The sequence below is a fragment of the Rhinolophus sinicus genome, chromosome 2 (assembly GCF_057876585.1).
Source record: "Rhinolophus sinicus isolate RSI-liver-muscle chromosome 2, RSI-T2T, whole genome shotgun sequence".
NCBI classification, from domain to species: Eukaryota; Metazoa; Chordata; class Mammalia; order Chiroptera; family Rhinolophidae; genus Rhinolophus; species Rhinolophus sinicus.
This window is the reverse complement of record NC_142502.1, coordinates 2108554-2128830: the sequence shown is the minus strand read 5'-3', so window position 1 is coordinate 2128830 and position 20277 is coordinate 2108554. Positions and strand designations below refer to the sequence as shown.

The window sequence follows — 20277 nt, the reverse complement described above, 5'->3', positions numbered from 1 at the left end:
TTTGAGCACTGCCATTGGGGAGGGGGGACCATATTTGTACTTACGGGCTAGATGAGCTAGAACATGTGAGTTATATGCATTGATTGGGATGAAAACGTGTAAATTAGGCACATTTGAAGTGTTACTTCAAATTTTTTAATGGTTTTATTTTTTTAAATAGAGATGTGCCCACATAACACCAAGACAACATTTCTTAAGCTCTTTTTCTACCAAACACACCCCAAGAATGACAGGTGACATTTACGTCATCTGGACCCTGCTCGGAGGACAGCACAGAGAACTGAATTGGAGTAAACTAGGAGTGCCTTTGCCATACAGATGAGCTTGAATCCACCCTAATTGGAAAAGTAAAGGAAATCATTTGCAAACAACCCTACATTAGTAAAAACACCTCCTCTCAGTTATTGAAGATGAGCTATTGGTGTGTTGGTTGTGACCAAATAATTTCCATCGAGTCTCATAAATCCTCCAGATGATCTGGCATATTTAAAAATTGTCTCTCTTCTTTCTTGCAGACTGGGAGAGAGGATGTCACAACAAGCCCTAGTTAATGGAAGGGATGAGTGGTCTTTGAAATTTCCAACTTCTCAGAAGGGGATTGCAGACAGGCACCCAGTGCGTGGGTCTGTGGTGTTGATGAGGAAATTGATGGGCATGATAATTGTGCCCCTCTTAGCTACTGAGTAAGGATGATAAATCCTATACAGATGCCAAAATGCAAAACACCTTTAAAAACTATTATGGAATATGATTCATCATTTTAAAAATGGGCTATCAAGCCATGAAAAGACGTGGGGAAACTTAAATGCACATTACTAAGTGAAAAAAGCCTATCAGAAAAGTCTGCACACTGTTTGATTCCAACTATATGACATTCTGGAAAAGGCAAAACTGGAGACAGAAGGAAGATCATGGTTTGTGGGGTTGGAGAGAAGGAGGAATGAACAAGCAGAGCACAGAAGATATTTAGGGCAGTGAAACTAGTCTGTATGATACCATAATGGTGGGTACAGGTCATTATACATTTGTCCAAACCCACAGAATGTACAACACAAATGCTCTTTGGGTGAAAATGATGTTTCAATGTAGGTTCATCAATTGTAACAAGTATCCTACTTTCCTAGGGGTTCTGATGGGGGGGGGGGGCTATGCATGCATGAGGCTAGAGGTATTTGGGAACTCTCTGTACTTTTTGCTCAATTGTGCTGTGATGCCAAAACTGCTGTAAAAAATGAAGTCTATTTAATCTGCTGGGATTTCAGTTGGCATTGTATTAGACCTCAAAATCAGTTTGGAAATGGAGCACCTTAATAATATGTCTTCTTATCCATGAACATAGTACATCTCTTCATTACCTTAAATCTTCTCTAATCTCTCAAACCTGCTTAAAATTTTTCAGTATACAAACCCTGCATTGACTGTATTCTATTAGAATTATCCCTATGCGTTGCAGTTCAGGGATGCTGCAGTATATGATTTTCATTTCAATTTCCAATTCTTATTGCTAATATATAGAAGTACAGTAGGAGCATGGAGGGATTCCTGACCCTCTCTCTTTGGTTCACTTTAGCCTGTACATCTTCCTCCACGTGCAGGGTCCTGCCTCCCACCAAGTGGGTTAGGCTTTTGCATCACGTGAGGTGGGTGGGATTATGAGCCAGTGCATCTCTGAGGGGGCCTCCTTCAGTTCCTGCCCAGTGCACTGTCTTCCTCACATAAGAGGTCTGACAATTAAGTTCGCGAACTCATCCTAGAAAAAGTGCTACGTACCTCATTGCTGAATATCACTATGGTCACCTTTGAAATACTCCCCTTGGGAAGCTATGTACTGATGCCAGTGCCTAGTCCACCCTTCAAAACAACTTTGGAACTCTTTTCCTGGAATGGCCATCAGAACTCTTGTCGTATTACCTTTGATGTTCTGAATGTCGTGAAAATGTCTGTCTTTCGATACTTCCTTTATCATTGGATAAAGAAAGAAGTCATTGGGGGCTAGATCAGGTGAGTAGGGAGGGTGTTCCAATACAGTTATGTGTTTACTGGCTAAAAACTCCCTCACAGACAGTGCTGTGTGAGCTGGTGCGTTGTCATGATGCAAAAGTCATGAATTGTTGGTGAAAAGTTCAGGTCGTTTCACTTTTTCATGCAGCCTTTTCAGCACTTCCAAATAATAAACTTGGTTAATTGTTTGTCCAGTTGGTACAAATGCATAATGAATAATCCCTCTGACATCAAAAAAGTTAGCAACATCGTTTCAAGTTCTTGAACTTAATTGTCAGACCTCGTACCTCCAGTGAAGGCCTGTGGAGAGGAGATGTGAGGCCATGTGGCCCCTGGGCTTGCTCCCCACCCCTCGTAAGCTGGTGCATGATCCTGTTCTCAGCTGTTTTCTTTCTACCCATTTTGATGATGGCTGCATTTTCCACCTGATCTCCACCACAGGTGAAGTAGATCATGTCCCAGCACCTTAGAAGGGGCTTGTCATCCTTTGGGATTAAATTCACACGGTTGTCTTGCTCTCTGATGGGTTCAAGGCAAGTTAGGACTTTGTGGCTTATCTGGCTTTTCTCAGTGTTGACAATGTTCTCTGTGGCTACCTACATCCCAAGTGAACCAGAACGCCTATGTTTTTTGTTGCTTGACTGCTTGTTTGCTGGCTTGCTTCACACCAATATCTATCCAATAGTTTTCCTTCAGAACTAAACAAAGCTTTCATGTGAGAAATGACAATCAAGAAGCAGAATTTGCCCTAATTCACAAATAGCTAGTTTTCACTCTGGCTTTCACGGCACACAAAAGTAACCCTGACTCTGCATGGTGGGCACTCCTAGGCGGAGGCTCTGGATACAGCCCTGAATCAGGGGTGGGGCACCAGTTCTTTAAAAGCCTCATATGAGGGGGTCATCAGGTCACGCCCTTTGTTAAAATCAATAGCTAGAAATCAATGCCCTGTCCAACAAAAGTACAAATTAGCTGGAATTGATTCTTTTCTGGAGGAAGTAAAATAAATGAAGAGAAGGGTGGGTAGCTTTTAACTTATAAAGTGAAGTGCTTCCTAATTCAATGGTTTTGAAGAAGGCAGAATGAAAGCATCCACTGTCAGTCAAAACGGCATTTGCTTAGGTAGGAAATGTTCTTATTTTTGAGAGAGGCACATTGAAATATTTAGAGGTAAAATGTATAGTTTATATACTTCAACTTGAAATACTTTAGCAAAAATTATTAACAAAAAAATGAACAAAAGTCTTGGAAACAACCAAAGTGTCCTTCGATAGATGGTGAGATAAAGAAGATATGGTATATATATATACACAATGGAATACTATTTGGCCATAAGAAAAGGTGAAATAGTGCCATTTGTGACAACATGGATGGATCTTGAGATTATCATGCTAAGTGAAATAAGTCAGATGGAAAAACTCTAGAACCATATGACTTCACTCATCTGTGAGATATAAAACTGAAAGCAAGAAATAAACAAGACAAACAAACAAAAACTCATAGACACAGACAACAGGTTAGCGGTTACCAGCGGGAAAGGGGGGAGGGGGATGGTAGATGAGAGAAAAGGGGGTCAAATCCTATATGGTGATGGAAGGAGCACTGATTTTGGGTGGTGAACATACAATGTAATAGACAGATGATGTATTATAGAATTGTACATTGAAATCTATATAATTTTACTAACCAATATCACACCAATAAATATTTTTAAAAATTAAAGAAAAATAAACAAAAATATTATCTAGTTCACATTCAAAATTCTCCAGTTGTCCCAAGACATATATTTTACAGTTGCTGTCTTCAAATCAAGACCCAACTAAGAAGTATGCACTCAAATTTGTTGTCATATCCCCATGGCTCTATAATACACAGCAGTCCCTCCCTAGTCTTTTGTTTCAGACTTGTTAAGAGACCACACCAGTTGCCCCATAGATGGTACCACTATGGTAGACAAAATGATGGCTCCCCAAAGATGTCCGCATGCTCAGCCCCAGAATTGTGACTGTGCCACCTTCCATGGAAAAGGGGACATTGCGGTTGTGCTACAATAAGGATCTTGAGATGGGAAGTTATCCTGGATTACATGGATGGGTTTGATGTCATCACAGGGGTCCTTATAAGAGGGAGACCAGAGGGTCAGAGATGGGGAACAAGATGTGACAATAGAAGTAGAGGTCAGAGCAATGCCATTGCTGGAGGGGACCCTGAGTCAAAGAATTTGGGCAACTCTAGGGGCTGGAAAAGCAAGGAAACTAATTCTGGAAATAAAACACTGCCCTGCCAACACCTAGATTTTAGGACTTCTGACCTCCAGAACTGTAAGATAATAAATTTGTGTTGCTTTAAGCCACTAGGCTTGTGGTCATTTGTTTCAGCAGCAATCAGAAACTAATACTGCCACCTGCTCGCGTTACGCTAATCACAGTATCTGTTCCCGTGTTTCTTTATCCATTTCCCCCATAACTTGGTCGTTATGTTTAAAGTAACGTTCTGCATTGTTTTTGACTTATCACCATATACCTTGCCATCACTTCTACACTCCAAGCACCCTGAAGACTGGGGCATGTGCCATTCGTCTCTATAACTTCTAAGTTGCCTCCTTCAGGATAGAGTCTGAAGAAACAGTTTGTGGATAAATGTTCACACTTCATATGGTAACTTTAAAGGAAAGTAAAAGAAGATGGAGTGAAGAGGAAGGGGGACCTTTACCATATCTGAGAGTTTAGTTACTTCATACTTAACAGCATTTTCTAAATGTAAAACTAAACCGACTCACTTCTTGTCTTATAATGTGGACTTCTGAGTAGTACAGTTCACCGGTTTAGAAACAGATGCCGTCCCAGTGTAATCACACAGGTCTTGTGAGGGGAAGGCAGAAGGATCCCAGGGAGACAGAGGAGATGTGAGGATGGAGGCAGGAGTCAGGAGGGAGGACACCATGCTGCTGGCTTTGAAGAGGGAAGAAGGGGCCACGAGCCAAGGAATGAGGTGCCTCCAGGGTGAGGAAAAGCAGTGAAACAGATTCTCTCCTGGTGTTTCCACAAGGGACACAGGTCTGCCAACACCTGACTTAGCCCAGTGAGTCTGACTGCAGACGTCTCTGCTCTCCAGAACAGCAAGATGATAAACGATGATAAATTCATGTTTATTAAAAATAATAATAATTAAAATAGAATGGACTAAAGTCTACCTCCTAATAGGTAATGACTTGAAATACTGAATAAAATTAGCGTATACACACACACACACACACACACACACACACACACACACACATATATATGAATGACACAGCAGTAAATGTAGGTACTAAAATTTAAAAAAAACTAGGGCCAGCCCGGTGGCTCAGGCGGTTAGAGCTCTGGGCTCCTAACTCCGAAGGCTGCCGGTTCAATTCCCACATGGGCCAGTGGGCTCTCAACCACAAGGTTGCCAGTTCAATTCCTCGAGTCCCGCAAGGGTGGTGGGCTCTGCCCCCTGCAACTAAAATTGAACACGGCACCTTGAGCTGAGCTGCCGCTGAGCTCCCAGATGGCTCAGTTGATTGAAGCGCGTCCTCTCAACCACAAGGTGGCCAGTTCGACTCCCGCAAAGGATGGTGGGCTGTGCCCCCTGCAACTAGCAACGGCAACTGGACCTGGAGCTGAACGGCACCCTCCACAACTAAGACTGAAAGGACAACAACTTGAAGCTGAACAGAACCCTCCACAACTAAGATTGAAAGGACAACAACTTGATTGAAAAAAAAAGTCCTGACGTACACACTGTTCCCCAATAAAGTCCTGTTCGCCATCCCCAATAAAAACAAACAAACAAAAAAAACAACTAGATGTCACAATGCCACTTGCTTGGAGAAAAAAGGATTTGGAAGTCAATGACCGACAGTGTCCTCGCCCAGGTCACTCCCTTGCTTCTAGAACAGACTTCTCTAGCATCAAGTATCATGCCCTTGTTCTGAGGTCCCCGCCACTGGGACTCAAAGTGGGATCTGAGCGCAGCCCTGGGAAGGAGCCGATTAGAGATGCAGCATCTCTGGGGCCCCAAATCCACCGAACCAGCATCTGCAGCTTTTCCCAAATCCCCAGAGGTCCTGGAACACAGCAGAGAGAACCCGACTGAAGTAGGACGGCTCCCCCCGTCCCGTCCTCAAGGCTGACACAGCTGGAGGTGCCTGGGGACCTGCTGTGGCACAGCCCAAGCCCACAAAGCAGCTGACACCAGGCCTGCAGGCAGTGGTCTGGGAGCTGAGTTCCAAATGTGCCATCACAGCCCCACATAACACAAAGTACAGGACGCCCTCACCTTTGGTCAGCAGTACTTGTGGCCTGGACCACTAACCGTGTCCTCACCTCTGTGGTGACCGCACTGACCTGTCACAACAGGCTTTGTGAGCACAGGCTTCACTACCACGCATCAAACGACACATTGCAGCGTCTCACGCTGCTGAAGACGAAAGCGGAATGTTCCTGAACGTGCCCATTCCACAGTGTCTTGTGTGTGGAAGGAGTGATGTCTGGAAGCCCACGTGCTTCTCGCCACTGAGGCAGGGAGGGGGCTGCCACCCCTACTCCCTGCCAGGCAGGGTCTCGGGGAATCACAGCCAGCGGAGGCAGAAGGGGAGCGAGTCACGTGTCAGGAAAGTTGCAGAAGATACGGTTTTCGGATCCAAAGGAAGAAACGTGAGTACAGGAGTGGAATCTACCTGCAGAGCTAGAAAACATGAACCATCGCAAGGCGTGACAGTGGCTGTTTAGACAAGAAGAGGGACTGCTCCTGGCCTCCCAGAGGCACACAGCAAAGAACCTGGTGACCAGCCTTGTTTGCCGAGAAAAGCTGCGTGAGGGTCCACAGCACCAGAACACGATGTGGGCTTTCTTCCTTCCTTCAACACAGTGTCTGTGTGACACCCCACGACCATGCTCTGAAAGGGACAAGGGCTGACCAGGGCTGAGGGCTGTGTGGGAGAGGACAGGTGATCTAATGCAAAACAACGCCCAAAGTGTTCTCCAGTCCCAAACTGGCCCCTTCCGCAGCGGAGCGGCCAGGTCTGCCACAGGCACACCTAGGTTCTGGTGCCTCCGACGCGTCTTGTGTCTCGAGTGACCTAGAGTCTCCTGAGTGAAGCAAGGGCCACACACAGTGCAGCAGAGAGAAGCTCCGCCCACTGCCTGGCCAGGAGCAGAAGCAGAAACGCTGAGAGCAGCAGCAGCATGCACTCCAGGATCTCAGTCCAGGCCCTAAAACGGGGTATCTGGCAAAGTCTCCGAGACCCATGAAACCAGCAAAAGCGGGCTGTCCAGGCAGCATACTGTGGTGGGTTGAGCTCTGCCCCCAAAGAGAAGCTGAAGTCCATAGTCCAGAACCTCCGAATGGGACCTTACTTGGAAATGGGGTCATTACAGATGTAACTAGTTAGGAGGAAGTCACTGGGGGCGGGGAGGGGGGGCAGACTGCCATGTGACTGGTGTCTTTATAAGAAGACAGCCGTGTGAAGACAGGAGAATGCCATGGGGAGATGGAGGCAGAGACTGGGTGCTGCGTCCACAGCCAAGGGACACCAAGGATCGCCAGCCACCCCCAGAGGCCAGGGGACAGGCGTGGGCACTCTCCCCATGGCCTCAGAAGGACCAACCTCCATCTCAGACATCCAGACTCCAGAGCTGCAAGGGAACCGACTTTGGCTGTTTGAGCCCCAGTTGCGGGACTATTTCTGCAGCCTAGTGGGGAGCCCAGTGTATTGAAGCCAGAGGTGCCATCGCAACAACTGACAGACCGGCTGGCCTTGCCTTCCAACCACAGCCTCTTGCCTGGACGCCTGCAGCAGCCTCCAAACCAGTCTCTCCGATCTAACTGTTTCTCCATTAACCCAACACCCAGAATGACTGTGCTTGAAAATATCAACGAGATCACACCATTTTCCTGCTTACAAGGCCCAGTGGCTTCCCAGAAAACCTGGAATAAAATCCAAACACCTGCCCTGCTCTCCACATCCCTACTGCTCCCTCCGCCTCCGCCTCCGGTGGCAGCTCCCCCAGCCCATTGCAGGCAGGTGCTACTGGGTCCCCGCAGCTCTCACGCTGACCCTCCCGAGGCCGCCAGGCTGATCCCTCTGCCTTGAACCATCTTCCCCCAGGCTTCGTTGGTTGGTCCCTTCCCAGCATTCGAGTCCCTACCTAAAGCCCCCGCTCTGCTCAAATGCCGCCCCCTGCACATCACTCTGTTTCCCTTTCTTTCTCCACAGCACTTCTCACTCTATGGAATGATCTTAATGAGTTGTTTATTTGCAAGAACACTAAATGTGAGGTCCAGCTGCAGACTTTTTCTGCCTCACTTATCTGAGTCACCGGGTCTGGCCCAGTGCCAGGCACATGGCGCTCCCTCCAACAACATTTGCCGAGAGAACTGAGAAGGGAGGCCGAGGGAGGCAGGAGGAAGGAGGGGACGACTGGCTGCAGCGTGGGGGCTGTGATGCCGATGGCAACCCGCCACGCTCGCCCGTGGGGACACACGAGCCCGCCCTCACTTCCAGGACCCTGGAAATTGCACGCTTGTTGTGTTTATCTGACGACTTTGGACATGCACATGTACGGTCTGAGTCCTGAGACTGTATTTCCTGAAGGACAGGGGTGTGTCAGTCGTATTCCTGTAAAGCTTAACACGGATACTCAACAACTGTTTCTAGAATGATTTCCTCAGCGACACTGCGTCCTTACTTATATGTAGTTTGCTCCGTCTGTTCCACGTGACACAACAGCAGGTGACAGTGTGACCGTAGGGACGGAGCGAACCTCAGCCCTCAGCAGTGCTCCCGTGGGGAGAGAAGCGTGCTGGCGGGTCACTCAGCACGCACTGGGCACTGTGGGGTGTTTTGCACGACATCTTGGAAAAAATATGTTTCAACAACTCCCTAGAGATTTTCATGACTCACACAAACTGCAAAGCCTGTCTCCACACCCAGTTCCCAGCTGCGTCTGTGTCATGAGGGTGAGATTTTGCTCGTTTTACTTTTATTACTTCAGTCTATCTGCGAGACAAGAAGCTGCACAATTTTCTACCTGACACCTTGCATCTGACCCACACACATGCAGCAGGACACAGAGGAAAATCCACTCAAATAAAACATATAGATCTTTTCTACCATTATTATCCAAACTACCCATTTGAATAATTAATAAAATCTCAGGATTTTACAAAAGGAGCTTTTATCACTCGTGTAAGTTGATAATGTATTCCACCCATGACAGAGACAAAAGAGAAAAAGCTGGGGGACATACAATTTTCAACAACGTCTCCAGCGAAAACTCCCCTGGATTTTTGGCACACGTTACTAAAAAGAACAATTTTGTATTTTCCCAATATGCAGACAGAAGAGAAAAGGAAGGCGAATCCTCGTGTGACACAGTGGAGTCAGTGGGTCCCCACAGCCATGGCCAGCACAGATCTGGGCCCAGTGACGCTGCTGCTGGGATCTCCGTGTGGGCGCAGCAGGAGATGGAGGGGCGGGAAGGCACGGGCAGTGAGGGCCAGGCCACCGGGTCACCGAGGGCCTTACTGTTGCTTGAAACCCAGAGGAAAGGACCAGCCATCGCACTTGACCCTGGGCCCTGTTCCATTAGCCAAACGCACTGCCCGTCAACAGGGCCGTGATGGACACTCAGTAATTCTAGGAAACTACGTCCATAGGAAAAGCTCATTGGAAATTATTCGTTGGCTCTCTGCTATGCTCAGCAAACGACATCCCCTTTGCTGCCTCAATTTCACCTCCTGAAAAAGAGGGAAAGTAACAGACCCCTCCTACCTCGGGGGCTCAGGAAGGATGGGCGGGGGTGTGAATCAGATCACTGAACAGGCAAGGTCCTGTTTCATCACGTTATTGTTTCCTCTGCAGAAGGACAGGTGCACTGCCATTCCTCAGGTGTTCAAACACAGGAGCCCCTCAGACACCCTGAACTTGATCTCAGGGCTTCCAACCACGCACAGCTCTGCATCCAAGTGCAGGGAGCAGACAGTTTTAATGAGGTGTTTTGCTTTGTGACTTAGCAATGATCTCAACGTGGAAGGTCTGTCATTCTTGCCCATGGGAGGAGAAGCACAATTTCCCAGGAGAAGCAGTGTTTCTGTGGACGGCCCGTGAAGTCTGTGCTGGCACGAACGCTGGGCTCCTGGAGGCGTCGACACAGCCACTGAGGGAGCCAGCTCTTAGTAAGACATGAACAATGTGCTCTGCTCGCCCAAATAAGGGACCGTGTCACCTTCTGATGTGTCCAAGACAGCAGGACAGAGTCACCATGGTGCCGGGGTTGGAGAGAGCATTGTCATTAGCACCGAGAAATCCATTCATTTTCAGAGAGAAAGCACTCTCAGAAATGTGCTACCTGCTGACCTTGTTACTGGAGCAGAAAGGTGAGGGTGGCAGAGCCTAGAAGAGCTGTGAGGCCCCTTCATCCACCCAGCAGTGATTCCCAGCAAGCAGTGAGTGGTAACGCAACAGCTAGAAGGACACATCTACGGATGACAGAGCCGGACTTCTGGTCTTGTGTTGATTCTTGCAAATATCCCCACTTACACATCAGACAACATGCCACACCACTTTTCATTATAAAATCTTGCATCTTCCTTCACTTCTGCCTCAATATGCGCTAATGTTTCTGGAAGCCGGTGTTTTTGTGACCCGCCCTGTGGTGTGTTTACACAGATGGGGTTCCCAATGGCATGGCTACATCACCCTTCCTACTAAATGCACTGCTCTTCTAGAACTTCTGTAAGGACTGAAGTGATTCCTGTCTGTTGCTGGACAGAAAAACAATAAGAAATACAAAAGTAAACGGGTGAGCTAGTCGTCGCGACTTCACTGACACCAGCCTGTAGAGAAGTGACAGATGCTTTAAAGGCAGGTTCATAGGCCAGGCTTCCAGGGCTGTTGCATCCATCTCTTTCCAGAGTTATTATCTGTCTCTGTAAACCAACTGCATCACTCCTACTTGCTTTATTAGCTCTGAAAATTCATTATTCTTGTCTCATTTCTATTCAAACCAGTTTGGGTTCTTTCTTTCTTTCCTTCCTTTCTCCCTCCCTCCTTCCCTCCCTCCTTCCCTCCCTCCCTCCCTTCCTTCCTTCCAAGGAATGATGAAACTCTCGCCTAGATGATGGCAGGACAGGTGGGACGTTGTAACCTACAGGTGGTCTGGGTCCAGGTGGCTCGTCCTGACCTGGGTACGATGCTGCTGTTACCGACGTCAGTCCAAAGGGCTCTGATAACACCCTTTGGCTGTTCTTTCCTTCAAGCAGGAAGGGTCCCCTGTGGTCCCCCAAATCTCTTCCCTGGCCTTGCTCTGAGTCCCTCTCTCCCCAAGTAGAGAAATCGAGGGTACAAGCCATAGCTGCTCTGAAGTAGGCTTGCTGGTTGCTGAAGGGCGTCATGGATGCTGGGCAGTCACAGGACATCCTGCCCCGAGGACCTGCCCACGGGTCCACCTGACCGCTGAGAAGAGGCCAGGGGCCAGGCAGCTGGGGCCACATCTTCGAGCACCCTCCCAAGGCCACAGAGTTTCTTCTTTGTCCCGCCTGGGGGCAGGTGGCCCGCAGAGCACTCCCGCCAGCTGAGGAGCCAGCTGACATCAAGGGGTGCCACCTTCCCACTCCCAGTTCTGCTGGGACCAGAATCTCTGCTATCAAACAGAGAACAGAGTTCCAGCAGGGAGAGGAACAGCGCAGGGCTCACGAGGACATGAAACCATGCTGCTCTGCAACTGGCACCTCTGGCCTGGTCTCCAACACTGGCCAGACCACACGATGGTCTTTATCAGTAAGCATAACCCTGAAATCAACGCCCTTTAAAAAACACATACGACAAACGCTCATATTTTTCACAGGTTGTTCTGTGAAATGAGAAGCCCCCTTAAAAATCACGTATGTGTCTAAAACACGGAGACAGAGGTTAACCGCTGTGTGTCCATGAAGGAGTCTGGGGCTGGGCTGTATTGAGCGGCTCGGTGTCCGCACCGTGGAAACAGCCGGTACCACTGGCCCTGCTCCTCCGTCCCCACAGGCAGCCCCCACAGGCTGTGCGGTGGGTGGGGGGCCCACAGGGCTTCCCGGACACTGAGTGACCGGCGGGGACCCGAGTCTGCAGCTCCACGTCCAGGCCCAGCGAGGCCTGCTCTGCACTGAGCTTTAACATCTCTGGTGCATTTTGAAGGGCTTTGTGACGCAGAACCTGCAAAAAGGACGTAAGGCCTTACAAAGCGGCACCTCAGACACGTGCACGGGGAGACTTTCTTCCAGCCTCTTCTTTCAGGGCCGTGGCTGTCCCTAAAGTGAGCCCCTGCCAGGAACGCTGTGAAGACTTAGCTGAGGGAATACTTCCTACTGGGACCTGCTCAGGTTTTGGTCTGTTTTTTCTTCCCAGAATCTAAAGGGTGCCACCCCTGCCGTGAATTTAGACTAAGGGTGACCCCTCCCATGACTTTATGACAGGAGCTCCCACTTAGGGACGCCACGGCTGGAGAGAGGAAACCTTTCTCTCAGCAGCGCTGGGGAGAAGGCCCAGTGCGTTCACAGCCAGCCTCCAACACTGACTGCCTGTCCTATTTTCACTCTTAATCCTGACCTGTCAGAAGCTGGCTGGAGCCACTGACACGAGACATAAATGGACAACAACATACACCATCCCAAATGTGTTCTATACTTAAATATGTAGAAAGACAACATTCCACACACAAAAAGCCGTATCAGTTAAAGCAATTCCTAGGTTGGAGTGTTACAGTTACAGCCCAGCCCTCCTGCAAGACAAGCCCTAACTCCATCCTCAATGATGAGCGTCATGTTTTACCACAGGTTGTCAACAAACATTCCTTCTTGATTGAATGAATGAATAAGTGAGTGAGTGAATGAATGAATTGTTGATTCAATGACTTCGTTTCCTAAATAAGTGTGTTTTTAGTATCATACACATCCAGACTGGCAAAAGTGAGGGAAACCTGTTATACTCAGTTCTGTTGCCCTCTACTCGTATGTAATTCCCCTCATTACCTGAGTGACAAACCCTTCAGCTATGACCTTGCAGATCACCACTCTGAAGGTCAAGGAGGATATAGGAGGAAAGCTTGGCCCTAAGAAAAAACGAGACAACAGCCCAGGAAACCCAAATGATATCCATCTTCTGCCAGGCTGGAAAAACGCACGTTGGGGTTTCAGCATCTTCTCAGAAACGTCATAAACAGCTGGTCTCCGGAGTATTTTTCAGCGTTCCCACAAACACCACAAACATATCTACACAGCAACATATGTCATGCAAAATGCTCCTAAAATTTGTTTGCGACAATCTTCCTTCATTGACTAAGAGCCAAAGGTACACTGCTTTCTGTCATGCAGACAAGATCACACCAGGAAGCTGTAATAATCTCCTTTATCTCATTTTCCATGATCAGTAGTACCTTTGAAGAGGTTGATAGTTTTCCCTGCCTTCCTGCAATAAATTACCGTCTACATTTCTATAAAAAAAATGTGAAGACTAAGACAACTGGAGATTAGGAGGTCTGGGAAACAAATACTGGTAATGGGTTAAAAGACCCTGTTTGCCGCCTAAGTGTGTGTGAGCAGAGCCTGCCACACGGTCGTGTTGCCTACCCAATCGCTTGGCCCCCAAAATGAACAGTCTCCACACCCATGTTGGCTTAGAGCCACCGCCTGCCTCCTGCGACTAATTGCTAAATTACCACATTAATCTGCCTGTAAGGAACACACTGAAGGTTTCCTGGAAACCAAAGTCCCCACAAACGCCTAAAAGTGTTATTAAAAGTGGCAGGCTGTGTTTGGCTCCTCCAAGACCCAGGACTTTTGACCTTGTCAGTTTGCATGAGGGATACTCCTCCGGCCTTTACTCTGCTGCTGTGTGGGCAGCAAGTTGAACAGCCATCTTTTCAGGCAAGCCACTGGCTCACATGTCCATTCACTCTTGACCTCCGTGGAACTGGCAGAAGCAGGACTACCCCTACTCTCCCAGGGAATGCAAAGCTGCAGGGCCAGGCCAAATGTCTTGTTCAAGAAAGCAGGAAGACAGACCACTGCAGAGCTCGGAGCAGAGCCGGTCCACTCTCCCGGATCAGCGACAAAAGCCCAGGACTGACAGGCAGCCAGCTAAGGTCAAAGTAGCTTTGTGCGCCTTTCTTTATTTAGCCAACATATGATGTCACGTGATCACAAGATCCGGTGGCACTAGGCTTAAAATGTGTACTGCTGTACATGCGTTTGGACGGAAGTGAAATGCAGCTCTCAGCATCTGAGCCGACCGTTCCGAAAAGCCAGCAGTGTTCACTGACCTCACCAGCTATTTTTAAAAGTCAACAGAGTCGCAAATTTTACAACTTTCATGGTTCCAAGTGATGCACGGCCAAGCAACCCCCCAGGTGGCTAAGTCTTCATAACTAACTGCCTTGTCAACTTTCCACGGTTCCAGCTGCCTTTGAAAGAATTTCTTTACCAGTGACAGAAATCTGACTGCTCAAGTAGAATTCCTTTACCATTGCTCCAACCCAGCTTTGCAACATCCAGTGTTCCCTCATACAATACCTGTCGTTACCACAATTTCCCCTGGGATACCACGGTGCCCTGCAGCTTCTCACTCTGTCAAGAAATGCTCCCTGTTGCTCCTACGTGACAAGAAACACACAGTGACAGCCCAGGCACTCTCTTCTTTCTCATCTTATGTCCACCTCAGGATGTTCCCCGCCCAGCACACCCCACCCTTAGTTTCCACTCGCTGTCCCCACCCCCTCCCTGAGGCGGCCCCTGACTGCCCCCCAGCTCTCATTCGCTCTCCCCCCACCCTCCCGTACACATCACCAGACAGGTAAAGGGGCTACACCTCCCACCTTCCGGCACGTACAATGACGTATCACTTCTGTGCCCTGCTGGTGTTTCGTACACATCTTTGTTGATAAAAAGGTGCCTTTTCCCCTCTGAAAAGTCCATACCAGAACACTAGCAACTTTACCTGGTTTGTAATCGTTCTCCCTGTTTCTCATCACCCCTTCTGAGGGAAATGTTGGCTATAACATGCACACAACATGTGTGTCTGTGTATGTGTGTGTACAGACACACTAAAACAACAGCTCCTGCTGTGGGCTCTGCCAGCTTGCATCCCCCTCCCCGATCACCAGGCCATAATAGAAAGTGCATAGTTACTTCTCCCGCGGTCTCTTCTGCAGCAGCCTCAGAGTCCACGTTCAGCTCCTCCTCGGTGGTCTGGTAACAGAGACATATATGAAATAGTTAGCATGACAACGTCCTTGCAAACAGCATCGCACAGGCAGTGGATGCAAAGGCCTAAGGATCATTCCACGTAAGTACAGCAGATGCGGGACCTGGAGCAGGGCCCTTCCTGCCTGAATCAAGCTTCCTGCCAGACACGGGACCTTTAGAAGACAGGCAGCAAATGAGGCAGTGAGCGTTTAGAACCACAATTACAAATTACCACATCGAGCAGTGTGCGTGACTTATGCACAACTGAAAGGAGCAGCAAGGTGACTTATGTCACTCGCTGGCCTACAAGGGCTGGGGGGGAAGACGAGGGGCCAAACCCTTAACGCTGGGAAGACAGACAGACGTGACGGAGGGTGCCTGGGTGGCTGGGTCCTGTTTGAATGGAATAAAGTCATGATGTCAGGGTAAAGCTCCGAGCATGAATTAAATCACGGAGGATAAAGTCCTCGCCAGAAAGACAGAAAGCGCAGTCTGCAGGATGAGGGTGGAACAGGAACACGAGGAGTCTTCACTCGCGGCTCAACAGTTTCAGACAAATTGCTTAACGTGGGCCTTGGTCTCCCCACACACTACACCAGGGACCAACAGCGCACACGGCCTAGAGCTGCGGAAAGGACTCAGTGATCTCAGGCCAGCTCAGCACTCAGGTCGGTGCTATGGGGGGGCAGACACTCAAGGTAGCTACTGTCACCACCATCTCTGGTTTCACCTTCTAGCCTGTAGCCCTAAAACAATCCTCGTTGTAACAGCTGGGCTCTGAGACTTCCAGGGAGTCGGGTTTGATCTGCATTGCTTAAAAATGGGGCTTTTTCACTGAGGGTTGCTAGATGGGGGGGGGGGGGGAGATAAGGGGGAAGGTGAGGGGATTAGAAAGCACAGTCAGTAACCACAAGATGGCCACGGGGATACGAAAGTCATTTTGGGGAATGTAATCAATAATGTTGTAAAGATTTTGTAGGGTATGCGATGGACACTTGTCTCATTAGGGAGACACTTCAGGGATGATGTAGATGCCTGATCACTGCACTGTACACCTGAAGCTGAAGCTGAACAATAATGAATGTCAACTACAATTTTAAATACATATATAGTTACAAGAAGTGGACTTCAGCATTAGGAATAGGGACAGTGGAAATGCAACGGCTGTGTGAGATGTCAGAGGGGTAGTAGACGGGGGGAGGGGAGTTGTCACTGTCTGAGGGATATAAATGATGAATGTCTATTACATTGTTTTGTACACCTGAAACTAATTTAAAAAAAAAAAGAAAGAAAGAAATGGGGCTTTTCTTCTCTAATGCCTGATGACATCCCAGGAAGCAAACGCATGCTTAGTTCTCTGAAAGAGCCAGTCAAACGGGCCATCAGACCTGTGAGCTGGCTCAGTACTTGCCGCCCTCAGCCCGTCTACAATTTTCTCAGCTCTCCAACGTGTGCCCTTGGCCTTTGTAACCAACCCTCCATTTGAGACCTGCGTTTCACTTCCTAAACGCAATTCCCACAATAGTGTGCGCTTCTTTTTTGTGCCCGGTTCTTTGGGAAGTTTATGGAGGTCCCAGTTTTTAATTAGCACACGTTTCCTGGTCAACACACCTCATTAATGGGCAAAATATCCCACCCCAATTATCTCAAAACAATTCATAGAACCACAGATACATGCCCTACACAACCAACTTAATTTCCCTGGGTTTACAGGTTGATGATTTTTATAAAGGAGAGACAGAATTTTCTCGTACAGTGAACCTCACGCCCAACTTAGCTCAGGTCCCTCAGACGACAGATGAGAAAACAAGTCAAAAGGAGGCAGCTCACAAAGGCTAAACAAAATGACAGCCCAAGGGCGTCAGTTCCCAGCCCCAGAAACCATGCATCTGTGTAAAAGCAAGTAACACAAGCACTACCACCCCAGAGATTCCTTGGAAGAAGAACGTGTGTGCTCTCTTGCCAGGATTTTATCACTAATTTGGAGTTCAGAATCCAAGCATCCTCCATCTAGTTTTGCCTGACTTCTTGGTGAGTTATTTCAACATCATACAACACACAAGATGGGCAGAACTGGAAAGCAAACTCAGCCTCTGTGTTCCCAGTGTTCACATCTCTGTGCACTTGCTAGTTGCCTCCAGGTCAAGATGTCAGGTTTAATCTTTGGGTAGAAAGATCTCTGATTTTCTGGGTTTCTAGTCTACAGGGATGCAATGCTCTTGCAATAGACACACGCCACAGGGCATACTGTTCTGAACCCTTTACCAGGAAGCCTTTCTTTGGCTGTGGGACCATCTAAGTGTTCCCATTTTTAGTTTCTTTTTTGTTGTTGTTGCCCCCAAAACTTTTAAAATCTGCCCTCTAACCAGGTGGCAAGGCAGTGCAATCTATCCATCAAACTCTGACTCAAATTCTTTCTATTTCTAAGCTCTTTCTAGGATCATGACATAGTTCTAAAATAATAGGAGTGTATTCATTGCTGGTCCATTTTCAGTCAATTTAAAAAATACCTGAAACACAAGCTGCTCCTTCGAGCTTTGGTCAGAGGCATAATGTGAAGCCTGGACCTCCAGGAGATATCCTCAGGGCCCTCTTCTCCCCTCTCCCGACCTCTCCAAGCCCACGGCCAAATCCTACCCTGCACAGGGGCCTCCTTCACGGGGCCCAGTTGTTGGGGCGGGGGGAGGGGAGGCTGACAGCTAGGCCTCTACCAGGGCCACACATAGTTCAGATACCCAGAGGGCTTCAGAAAGCACCAGGACACAAGCAAAGGACTTCTGGCTAATCACTAATTCAATTCATTAACTCCATTAAAAAAATAAACTTGAACTGGCAACCCTGGTAAGTGACAGGCTGTCTAAGGCACTGCCTTCAATGCCGAGAGCAGCAGCATTATAATAATTAACAAACAGAACAACCAACAGCAGGAAAGGGCCATGGTGTCACCTCTCTCCCGAAGTAGGAGCTTCCCAGAGGCAGCTCTGTGGTGTCCCATCCCAAAACAGGCTTAGTGTGTGTGCTGTGCTCAGCGGCTCCCACTGGACCCCAAGATCAAGTTGTTCTGTTTGCAGGTGAAGGATTAAGTACAAAACATTAAGTGCATCGTCTTCTAGAACAGAATCTCTCCTTCAGTTCGAAATTGCTACGTGAGTGACGCAACCCATAGTATGTTCACATAAAAATAAGGTTTAAAATAGTAAGCATTGAATGTATAAACATGGTGCTGGGTATAGGACATAAGGCACAAATTAAAGCTTGGATGTTGTGCAGATTGAGTCAGTTATTACAATGAGCCATTTTCAAGTGCAATTTGAGTTGCTGGTCCCACAGCCCAGGTGTATCTATCTAATCATTCACTCGGTGGCAAGAACTTTGGGGAACTTTCTCTTTTAGGAGAAAAGTATATTGATTGTCTGTAATTTCAATGAAGCAAATCAAATTCCGGGGACAGAGTCCTGTGTCCCTAGGGAAGCACCCAGTACACAAGTCAGAGGGTCCCTGCCCTCCAGCCGACCCTGGGACAGGAATAGACACATTCATTTCCTTAGGTCTCAGCCTTCAAACTCCTCTCCCCTGTACACGTCCCTCTGAAGATGGCATTCTCTGCTTGCCTCTGCCCCTTCAGAAAGAATTCGTCATTTGTTTGCCCTCTGGCTGCATCCGTCACTGTAGCAACTGGAGTTCACCTCATTTACAGGGACTTGTTGGAGTCCCTTTACATGTTGGCAATCAAAGCCATGCAGATTAATGTAGAAGCATATGAAGACTTCACGACACACAGACTTTAGGAAGCATGCTGAAGTTGGGCTTCGGAGCCACCATTTTTGTCTTCATTCATTTCCATTTAGATATTCATACCCCACCGCATGCCATGTGTGTGTGTACATACAGACAGTTTATGTGTATGCGCATATATACACATGCATACAGTACAACGCAATAGATGTGTCTATACACGTTAGATAGCCAAGCCCCTGTCGCATAATTGTCACTCATAAATCTGAATTCATTATAGTAAAGAAACATTCTGTTTGCTACAGAGTGTGAATTTTCAGGAGACGGTGAAGAAGTAGACTCTCTTCTCCTCTGTACTCACCTCTATCTCCATGGGCTCCACCTCTATCTTCTTCCATAGCTCCAGCAAATGTGCAATCGGCATTTTCAAAAACTTTCCTTTCCCTCTGACCAAGTATTGACAGTGAGACAGGAAGCAGAGGCACCAAACAGTACAGAGAGGTGGCCAGACAGGACGTCAGAGCCGGAGGGCAGAGGCCGGCAGCCTGGGAGGAAGAGAGATGCTGAGAACGAGACGGAGAGGACCGACCGCGGGCGCCGAGCTGGGTCCTGGGGTGGAGGGGCCCAGGGGTCTCCAATATGGCTGCTGGATGCGTCCTCTCCCCGCCAACCCCGGGGCTCGGGCAGGAGCTGCAGCTGCTTCCCGCTGGCTCGGGCTGGAAGAGGGAAGGAGGAGACGGAATCGCAGCTTCAGAGTCTGCTGCGACTTTGGCCGAGCTGGCTGTACTAGCAGCATCGGACTGGATTCCCTGCCTCGCCCCTCCCCCTCCATTGCCACTCCCTCCCTCCCGCCTCCCCTCACTATTTTACCTTAATTGTCTCTAAACGATGGGTGAAAGTTGGGTCTGAGGATGCTGCTGCCATAGAAACTGCATAGCAACCAAGGGCTGGGGAAGAGGGGAGGGGAGGAAGGAGGGGGGCCCTGCAGCAGGTTCTGCCCTCTTCCCTCCCAGCTTGGGCACACACACACACACACACACACACACTCACACACCTCCCTCCTTTTGCCTAGGGCTCCTCTAAGCCCCACAGGACCACCTTTAGCCACCGGGACACTAGGGAACAAGGGAAGAAGCCATGTGCTGAAGGGCTGCATTTCCTGCATCAATCCTGAAGAGACTCCCTGAGTCTGGGTCCCCACTGATGGGGCAGCAGAGGCAGCGGCCTCCCTCATGCCCCCACCCGCGCGCCCCAAGCACTGGGGAAACACCTAGGAAAGCAGTAAAGTGAGGCCCA

At 48.4% G+C, this 20277-nt stretch overlaps 1 protein-coding gene across 2 annotated transcripts in view; it reads right to left on the bottom strand.

Moving 5' to 3' along the window:
• The window catches only part of RPS6KA2 (ribosomal protein S6 kinase A2), a 299783-nt gene extending 280023 nt beyond the window's left edge, over positions 1-19760 (bottom strand). The window contains exons 1-2 of one of the 2 annotated variants that reach the window (XM_074333812.2): positions 19343-19760; positions 15190-15249 (exon numbers count right to left, since the gene is read on the bottom strand). In XM_074333812.2, the coding sequence (XP_074189913.1) occupies positions 15190-15249; positions 19343-19405 (123 nt within the window). In that variant the 5' untranslated portion in view covers positions 19406-19760. The remainder of the gene's footprint in view (positions 1-15189; positions 15250-19342) is intronic. The other variant, XM_074333813.2, reaches the window with a different exon arrangement.
• Positions 19761-20277: the final 517 nt, after the last annotated feature.